Below are 10000 nucleotides of genomic sequence, written 5' to 3'. Positions count from 1 at the left end.
TGTCTCTTTCTTCTTCTTCGTCGTCTCTTTTATCTCTCTGTCCGTCTATATCTGTGTATGTCTGTGTATATATCTACCCGTCCCTTTGTCTTTCTGTCTCTGTCTCTGCCTGTGTCTCTTTTCAGTCTCTGTCTGTTTATGTCTTTGTATCAGTCTCTGTCTGTCTGTCTGTGTATGTCTTTGTATCAGTCTCTGTGTCTGTCTGTCTGTCTGTCTCTTGTCTCCCTTTTTTCACTGTCTCTTTTCAGTATCTCTCTGTCTGTCTGTGTCTTTGTATCTATGTCTATCTGTCTGTCTGTCTCTCTTTCTCTGCCCCCCCCCCACCACCCCTCTTACCTCCCTCTCCCCCACCTCGCTCTCTCTCTCTCCCCCTCTCTCTCTCTCTCTCTCTCTCTCTTTCCATTCAGGTTGATCCGTTGGTCCACAACAAATCTTGCGGCTGTGTTGTATACACCCTTGTCTGTGAATTTTCGGTTTTTTGACTCACTTGTGTAAACAAAGTGAGTCTATGTTTTAACCCGGTGTTCGGTTGTCTCTCTGTGTGTGTGTGTGTGTGTGTGTGTGTTTGTCTGTGTGTCCGTGGTAAACTTGAACATTGACATTTTCTCTGCAAATACTTTGTCAGTTGACACCAAATTAGGCATAAAAATATGAAAAATTCAGTTGTTTCCAGTCATCTTGTTTAAAACAATATTGCACCTCTGGGATGAGCACAAAAAAAAAAAAAAAAAAAAAAAAAAAAAAAATTAAGCCTAATTATATGCAAACTGCATTTGCTGTTATATGTATATTTTTTGTATTCTCTAAACTTGGCACTTTGACAACAAGAGCAGTCATTATTATCATTTTTTTGTTCAAACAGGAACTTGTTTTGCTAAGCATGGAAGTTTTATTTATTTTGCAAACGTTTTGGTGCGGTTAGTAAAAAAAGGGAAATTACTCTGTAATTGATGCTAGGGGACGTAATTCGAATCTGGTTAGGACTTTTTTTTTCTTTCTTTTTTTCTTTTTATTAACGCGAAGCTTCATAATAACAAATACAGAACACATTTTAACGATTAGATTAAAAAAAAAAAAGTGTATCACAAGTGAGTCTTGAAGGCCTTGCCTCTCTTGTTGTTGTTGTTGTTGTTTTGCTTTCGTTTTGGGGTGTGCGGGTTCTCACTGGTGGCTGCGGTAGGAGCTTGTTCTGGAGGAGTTACTCTCTTCCCCTCTTGCTTCTCATCCTTTATCATCATCATCATCATCATCAGCAGCAGCAGCAGCAGCAGCATAATCATCATCATCATCATCATCATCATCATCATCATCATCCCCACCATTTTCTTGTTATTGTTGTAGTTTTTGGTTTCATCATCATCATCGTCATCATCATCATCATCATCACTTTCTTGTTGTAGTTGTTTGGTTTTATAATCATTATCTTCATCATCATCATAAACATCATCACTTTCTTATTATTGTTGTAGTTGTTGGTTTCATCATCATCATCGTCATCATCATCATCATAAGCATCATCATCATCACTTTCTTATTATTGTTGTAGTTGTTGGTTTCATCATCATCTTCATCATCGTCATCATCATCATAAACATCATCATCATCACTTTCTTGTTATTGTTGTAGTTGTTGCTTTCATCATCATCATCTTCATCATCGTCATCATCTTCATAAACATCATCATCATCACTTTCTTATTATTGTTGTAGTTGTTGGTTTCATAATCATCATCTTCATCATCGTCATCATCATCATAAACATCATCATCATCACTTTCTTATTATTGTTGTAGTTGTTGGTTTCATCATCATCATCTTCATCATCGTCATCATCATCATCATCATAAACATCATCATCATCACTTTCTTATTATTGTTGTAGTTGTTGGTTTCATCATCATCATCATCATCATCATCACTTTCTTATTATTGTTGTAGTTGTTGGTTTCATCATCATCATCATCATCATCATCATCATATCACCATCGCAGTCGTCGTCGTCGTCGTTGTCATCATCATCACCACCACTATCTTGTCTTCGTCGTCGTCGTTGTCATCATCATCACCACCACTATCTTGTCTTCGTCGTCGTCGTTGTCATCATCATCACCACCACTGTCTTGTCTTCGTCGTCGTCGTTGTCATCATCATCATCACCACCACTGTCTTGTCTTCGTCGTCGTCGTTGTCATCATCACCACCACTGTCTTGTCTTCGTCGTCGTCGTTGTCATCATCATCACCACCACTATCTTGTCTTCGTCGTCGTCGTTGTCATCATCATCATCACCACCACTATCTTGTCTTCGTCGTCGTCGTTGTCATCATCATCACCACCACTATCTTGTCTTCGTCGTCGTCGTCGTCATCATCATCACCACCACCCTCTTGTCTTCATCGTCGTCGTTGTCATCATCATCATCACCACCACTATCTTGTCTTCGTCGCCGTCGTTGTCATCATCATCACCACCACCACCCTCTTGTCTTCGTCGTCGTCGTTGTCATCATCATCATCACCACTATCTTGTCTTCGTCGTCGTCGTTGTCATCATCATCACCACCACTGTCTTGTCTTCGTCGTCGTCGTTGTCATCATCATCACCACCACTGTCTTGTCTTCGTCGTTGTCATCATCATTATCACCACCACTGTCTTGTCTTCGTCGTCGTCGTCGTTGTCATCATCATCATCACCACCACTATCTTGTCTTCGTCGTCGTCGTTGTCGTCATCATCATCACCACCACCCTCTTGTCTTCGTCGTCGTCGTTGTCATCATCATCACCACCACCACTATCTTGTCTTCGTCGTCGTCGTCGTCGTTGTCATCATCATCATCACCACTATCTTGTCTTCGTCGTCGTCGTTGTCATCATCATCATCACCACCACTATCTTGTCTTCGTCGTCGTCGTTGTCATCATCATCATCACCACCACTATCTTGTCTTCGTCGTCGTCGTTGTCATCATCATCATCACCACCACTATCTTGTCTTCGTCGTCGTTGTTGCTTTTCAAGTGTGGTTGTTGTTGTTCTTCTTCTTTTGCTTGTTGTTATTGTTCTAGTTTGTTGTTGTTGTCGTCGTCATCGTCGTCGTTGTTGTTATTGTTGTTGTTCTTCTTCTTTTTGTTATTGTTGTTGTTGTTGTTCTTCTTCTTTCTCTTTTGCTTGTTGTTATTCTTGTTCTTGTTTGTCGTCGTCGTCGTCGTCGTCGTTGTTGTTGTTGTTCTTCTTCTTTTGCTTGTTGTTATTGTTGTTCTTGTTTGTTGTCGTCGTCGTCGTCGTTGTCGTCGTTGTTGTTGTTCTTCTTCTTTTGCTTGTTGTTATTCTTGTTCTTGTTTGTTGTCGTCGTCGTCGTCGTCGTTGTTGTTGTTCTTTTTCTTTTGCTTGTTGTTATTGTTCTTGTTCTAGTTTGTTGTTGTCGTCGTCATCGTCGTCGTCGTTGTTGTTGCTGTTCTTCTTCTTCTTTTGCTTGTTGTTATTGTTCTTGTTCTTGTTTGTTGTTGTTGTCGTCGTCGTTGGCGTTGTTGTTATTGTTGTTGCTGTTGTTGTTCTTTTTGTTGTTGTTGTTGTTGTTCTTCTTCTTCTTTTGCTTGTTGTTATTCTTGTTTGTTGTCGTCGTCGTCGTCGTCGTTGTTGTTGTTGTTGTTCTTTTTCTTTTGCTTGTTGTTATTGTTCTTGTTTTTTGTTTGTTGTTGTCGTCGTCGTTGTCGTTGTTGTTATTGTTGTTGTTGTTGTTGTTCTTTTTGTTGTTGTTGTTCTTCTTTTGCTTGTTGTTATTCTTGTTCTTGTTTGTTGTCGTCGTCGTCGTCGTCGTTGTTGTTGTTGTTCTTTTTCTTTTGCTTGTTGTTATTGTTCTTGTTTTTGTTTGTTTGTTGTTGTCGTCGTCGTTGTCGTCGTTCTTGTTGTTGTTGTTGTTCTTTCCCACGCATCCACTTCCTCACACCTCTTCCCCTCCTCCTCCCTTCATTCCCCCCTCCTCCCCCTGCATTCTTCCCCCCCCCCCCCGCCCCCCCTCTCTGCTCTTTTCTCCCTCCGAAGCACGTTCCAAGGAGCAGGTCAACAGCACTATCCGGGAACCCGGGAACAGACAGACAGGGAAATAGCCGAGAGAGAGGGGGACTATTTCTGGAACATGCCTGGTTTTGAACATCAGTACAACACACCTTTCGCGAGTGTCCGCACAGAGAGAGAGAGAGGGGGTGGTGGTGGGGGGGGGGGAGTGAGAGCCTGTGAGAGAGAGAGAGAGAGAGAGAGAGAGAGAGAGAGACGGACGGACGGACGGACGGACGGACAGAGACAGAGAGAGACAAAAAGAGAAATTCAGATTCAAGGAGAGAAAGGCCACAAAGAGAGAAAGAGAGACAGACAGACAGACAGACAGAGAGAGACAGACAGACAGAGAGAGAGAGACAGAGATGGAGAGAGTGAGACAGAAGAGAGAGAGAAAGAGAGAGAGACAGAGAGATGCAGATTCATGAAGGTCACTGAGAGAGAGAGAGAGACAGAGAGAGAGACAGAGACAGAGAGATGCAGAATCATGAAGGTCAAGGAGAGAGGCCACAGAGAGAGATTGAGAGAGAGAGGGGGGTTGGGGGAGGGCGGGGAAGGTAGAGAGAGAGAGAGAGAGAGAGAGAGAGAGCAAGAAAAAGAGTAAGAGAGAGAGAGAGAGAGAATGAATGAATGAATGAATGAATGAATGAATGAATCTTTATTCAGTTCCAGCGGTGAAGATATTAGCACTTTGGCCGACTTACATATCTGCCGTTGTTCTAAGAGACACACAAACATGTACGCATATAAATGTAGTTATACTTAATACTTAATACATGTATAATGTACGAGAGAGAGAGAGAGAGAGAGAGAGAGAGAGAGAGAGGTGGATGGGAGAGGGGGAGAGGGAGGCAGGGCTAGATAGTAATGTGAGTTGTGGGGGTGGTAGTGGTGGAGGAGGAAGACATTGTGTTTTTGGCACATTGACACCTTTGTTTAAAGATTGATGCGTTGGTTTGCTGCCGTCAGAGCACAGGCGCCTCAAGAAAGGATGATGTTTTGTTTAGTTTCAACGTCGTTGTACGTGTATTTTGTATTTGTATTTCTTTTTTTTATCATAACAGATTTCTCTGTGTGAAATTCGGGCTGCTCTCCCCAGGGAGAGCGCGTCGCTATACTACAGCGCCACCCACCCCTTTTTTTTTCTTAAATTTTTTTTTTTTCCTGCGTGCAGATATATTTGTTTTTGCTGTCGAAGTGGATTTTTTCTACAGAATTTTGCCAGGAGCAACCCTTTTGTTGCCGTGGGTTCTTTTACGTGCGCTAAGTGCATGCTAGCATCCGAATGACACCGCACGCACGCACGCACGCACGCACACACACACACACACACACACACACACACACACACACACACTAACACATAGTTGCTCGCATATTCACATTGACATACACATTCTCACTCACGTACACGCATAAGCGATCGGACGCGCATGGGCGCACGCACGCACGCACATACACACACACACACACACACACGCACGCACGCACGCACGCACAGAAAGTCACACACACAGAAGCACGGACACCTACACGCACAGCCACAGCCACAGCCACACAAAAGTGTGAACTGATGTGTGTGTGTGTGTGTGTGTGTGTGTGTGTGTGTGTGTGTGACACTTTCTCTCTCTCTCTCTCTCTCTCTCTCTCTCTCTCTCTCTCTCTCTGTGTATCTCTACTCTCTTTCTCTGCTTCTTCCCCTTCTTCCTGGAAGAAATTGTTTAGTCTTTGTCTCACTTTGAAACTACGTATGATACAAAAAACAAATTAAAAAAAACAACAACAACAACAACAACAAAAAACAAACAAACAAAAAAACAAAAAGAAAGAAAGAAACAAACAAACCCCAAAACAACAACAACAACAACAACAACAACACACACACACACACACACACACACACACACACACACACACACACACACACACACAAATACAATAAAAACAACAAAAAAAACCCCAACTTTCAGGAGCCTGTGGTTGACAAGAAGTGTGGGGTGCAAGGGGAGCGGTGGGGGCCGGTGGGGGGGGGGGGGGGGGGGGGAAGTAGAGGTGATAGCAGGCTGCTGCAGCTGAGAGTCTGGAACTAACTGTGACGATGCCAGAAAACAGCCACTTGTGAAGTAAGTGAGGCCTCGTGTGCGCCAAACACATCATCACACAGGCCGAAAACCACAGGCATGCGAAGCGGTGTTGAGGGAACTTACTTCCCGCCCCCCCCCCCCAACCCATGCTGTCGTTTTGACACCAGGGACACTTTTTTTTTTTTGTTGTTGTTGTTGTTGTTTTTTGTAGGGACCCTAGGGCAAATTCCTATGAGAAGGGAAGGTGGTTGTGGGGAGCGGTAGGGGTGGTAGTGGTGGGGGGAGTGTGTGTGTGTGTGGGGGGGTGGGGGGGGGGGTGGGGTTGTAGGTTGAAGTGGTTTATTTATTTATTTATTTTTTTTTAAAATTAATTTTTCTGAACGCATTGTCTTCATCTGTGTCGTATTTCTGTATCTGTCTACCCCCTTCTCTGTCTCTGTCTGTCTGTCTCTCTCACTCTGTCTCTCACTCTGTCTCTGTCTCAGTTTCTCTCTTTCTCTCTCTCTCTGTCTGTCTCTCTCTCTTTCTCTCTCTTTGTGTGTGTGCCTCTCTCTTTCTATCTCTCTGTCTGTCTCTTTCTCTGTCTTGTTTGTGTGTGTGTGTGTGTGTGTGTGTGTGTGTGTGTGTGTGTGTGTGTGTGTGTGTCTCTCTCTGTTGTTTTCTTTTTTGGATCTTTAGTTGTTTAGATGTTTTTTGTTTGTTTTGTTTTTGGTGTGTGTGTGTGTGTGTGTGTGTGTGTGTGTGTGTGTGTGTGTGTGTGTGTGTGTGTGTGTGTGTGTGTGCGTTTCATGCTTTTTTTTTTTTTTTTTTTGCTTTGGGTGGGTTCTTCCTTCCTTCTTTCCTTTCCCTTCCCCCTTTCTTCCTTCTCTTTTCTCTGTCTTTCCTCACTTCTTTTCTTCCTTTTCCTTCCCTCCTTCGACATCTTACTTGCTTCCTTCCGTCGACTCTCCCCGCCACCCACCCACCCAATCAATCACACACACACACACACAATCACACTCATCCACCCACCCACCTACCCACACACACACACACACTCTCACAGTCACCCACCCACCTACACACTCACACTCACACACACACACACACACACACACACTCACAGTCACCCACCCACCTACACACTCACACTCACACACACACACACACACACGCACGCACACATACACACACACACACACTCACACACACACACACACACACACACACACACACCCACCCACCTACACACTCACACACACTCACACACACACACACACACACACACACACTCACAATCACAGTCACCCACCCACCTACACACACAAACACACACACTGACCACCCCCCCCCTCCCACACACACACACACCCATCCCCACACACACACACAATCACACACACACACACACACACACACACACACACACACACACACACACACACACAGAAACTCACAATGTCTAATATCACACATGTGAAAAGACATTAAATGAAACTTATTTTTCTACTTCTACAACAACAACAACAACTACTACTACTACTACTGCTGCTACTATAACTACTACTGGGGAAGGGGGGCACAGCTGATTGACTGACGGACAGAATTAACTCTCTCCATACGAACGGCGAAAGAGACGACGTTAACAGCGTTTCACCCCAATTACCATCATCAAAATATTGCAAGCGGAAGGCTCTTATACTGAAGAGGTGAATGTTGACAAAGAATACCACAATTCTGACGACGGAAGCTAAAGGTTGGGTCATTCAGACACCCGCTAGACATCCGAGGGGTCTGTGTAGAGGAGAAGAGAGGACCGGCCAGACTGAGTGAGTTAAGGATTCGCATAGTGAATGATATGGAAGGAAAAACAAAACAAAACAAAAAACACATAAAAATCCCCTCTCTTCACACATCTGAAATCTCATGCTACAGTGGTGCCCCCCCCCCCCCCCCCTCCACCCCCCCTCACCCATGCTCCACCCCCCTTTTTTTTTCAGTGTCCACAGACTGAAATCACAAGCCAGTCACTAGCTTCTCATCTCTCTCCCTGAGTCTAGAATAGCAGCATTAAATTCCACCTATTATTTTCCGGAGAGAAAAAAAAAACACAACAAAAGAATACTGTTAAAACTTAAATCCTTGGTTTCTGCTATACGTAGCTGTTTTTATTATTATTATTATATTTTTTTTAATTATTATTAATGTTTTGTCTGTTGATACGATTTTTTAATTGATTTTTTGTTTGTTTTTTGTTTGTTTTGTTTGTTTGTATTATGAGTGGAATAGTACTTGTCAATGTGTATATTAAGTGACTGAATGAATGAGCCTACTTCTTATTTTTGACATCACTCTTTTTTGTGTGTGTATTTATTGGATATGTGTAAAGGATGAACGTATGTAATGTTTCTCGCATATTCACATTGCCATACACAGGGGGCACACGAAATAAACTCCTTGCCTTGCCTTGCCTTGCCTTGCAGCAGCATCAGCAGGAGTGGAATCATCATCAGCAACAGAAGAATCATCAGCAGCAGCAACAGCAGCAGCAGAAACATCAGCAACAGCAGAAGCAAGAACCACCACCACCACCACCACCAGAAGAAAAGCACTATCCCCTGACTCCACGCCCTACCCCCTCCTTCCCATCCACACACCCACCCACCCACACACCCTAACCCACCGCACCTTACCCCCAAGATGGCCGAAGAGCAGGATTTCTTCAAGCCGCACCCCCACCCCACCAAAGCCCGAGTCAAGAACTCCATGTTCAACATGGTTCCCGACGCTTTCGAGGAGAAGACCTTGACCTTGACCGGCGACATCCGGCGCGTCAAGCAGAAGTCGGAAGGAGGAGAAGACGAAAGCGGAAGTGGGTCACCGGAAGAGCAGGGGGCGGAAGCGGAAGGGGAGGCAGAAGGGGAGCGCACTCCCGTGCAGGAGTCCATGGTGGCGGAAACGCGTCAGACGATCGAGGCTCACCCTTGGGATCACCCGGACGCTGTGAGTTGGTGAACTGTTGTGTGTGTGTGTGTGTGTGTGTGTGTGTGTGTGTGTGTGTGTTGAAGTGTTGTTGGGTCTCTTTATAGCAGAGGCTTTCTGTGTTTTCCCGTGTCTTTTGTAGGCATTCTGTGGTTCCGCTGACTTGTAGGCATTCTCTGTTTCCTGTGTCTTGTAAGCGTTCTGTCTTTCCTGTGTCTTTATAGCAGAGTAGGCCATCTGTCTTTACTGTGTCTTTATAGCAGAGTAGGCCATCTGTCTTTCCTGTGTCTTTATAGCAGAGTAGGCCATCTGTCTTTCCTGTGTCTTTATAGCAGAATAGGCCATCTGTCTTTACTGTGTCATTTATGCAGAGTAGGCCATCTGTCTTTCCTGTGTCTTTATAGCAGAGTAGGCCATCTGTCTTTACTGTGTCTTTTTAGCAGAGTAGGCCATCTGTCTTTACTGTGTCTTTTTAGCAGAGTAGGCCATCTGTCTTTCCTGTGTCTTTTTAGCAGAGTAGGCCATCTGTCTTTACTGTGTCTTTATAGCAGAGTAGGCCATCTGTCTTTCCTGTGTCTTTATAGCAGAGTAGGCCATCTGTCTTTCCTGTGTCTTTATAGCAGAATAGGCCATCTGTCTTTACTGTGTCTTTTATGCAGAGTAGGCCATCTGTCTTTCCTGTGTCTTTATAGCAGAATAGGCCATCTGTCTTTACTGTGTCTTTTATGCAGAGTAGGCCATCTGTCTTTCCTGTGTCTTTTATGCAGAGTAGGCCATCTGTCTTTCCTGTGTCTTTATAGCAGAATAGGCCATCTGTCTTTACTGTGTCTTTTATGCAGAGTAGACATTCTATCTTTCCTGTGTCTTGTAGGCATTTTATCTTTCCTGTGTCTTTATAGCAG

The 10000-nt window shown here is 44.1% G+C and overlaps 1 protein-coding gene across 3 annotated transcripts in view; it reads left to right on the top strand.

Annotated features, from left to right (window-relative positions):
• LOC143286768 (dihydropyrimidinase-like) overlaps positions 1–10000 on the top strand; it is a 114222-nt gene that overhangs the window by 14808 nt on the left and 89414 nt on the right. For 2 of the 3 annotated variants that reach the window (XM_076594535.1, XM_076594533.1), the window contains exon 2: positions 8600–9119. In XM_076594535.1, the coding sequence (XP_076450650.1) occupies positions 8817–9119 (303 nt within the window). In that variant the 5' untranslated portion in view covers positions 8600–8816. The remainder of the gene's footprint in view (positions 1–8599; positions 9120–10000) is intronic. The other variant, XM_076594534.1, reaches the window with a different exon arrangement.

The sequence above is a fragment of the Babylonia areolata genome, chromosome 10 (genome assembly GCF_041734735.1).
Source record: "Babylonia areolata isolate BAREFJ2019XMU chromosome 10, ASM4173473v1, whole genome shotgun sequence".
Lineage (NCBI taxonomy): Eukaryota > Metazoa > Mollusca > Gastropoda > Neogastropoda > Buccinidae > Babylonia > Babylonia areolata.
The sequence above is the reverse complement of the archived record's forward strand: the minus strand, read 5'-3'. Positions and strand labels throughout refer to the sequence as shown.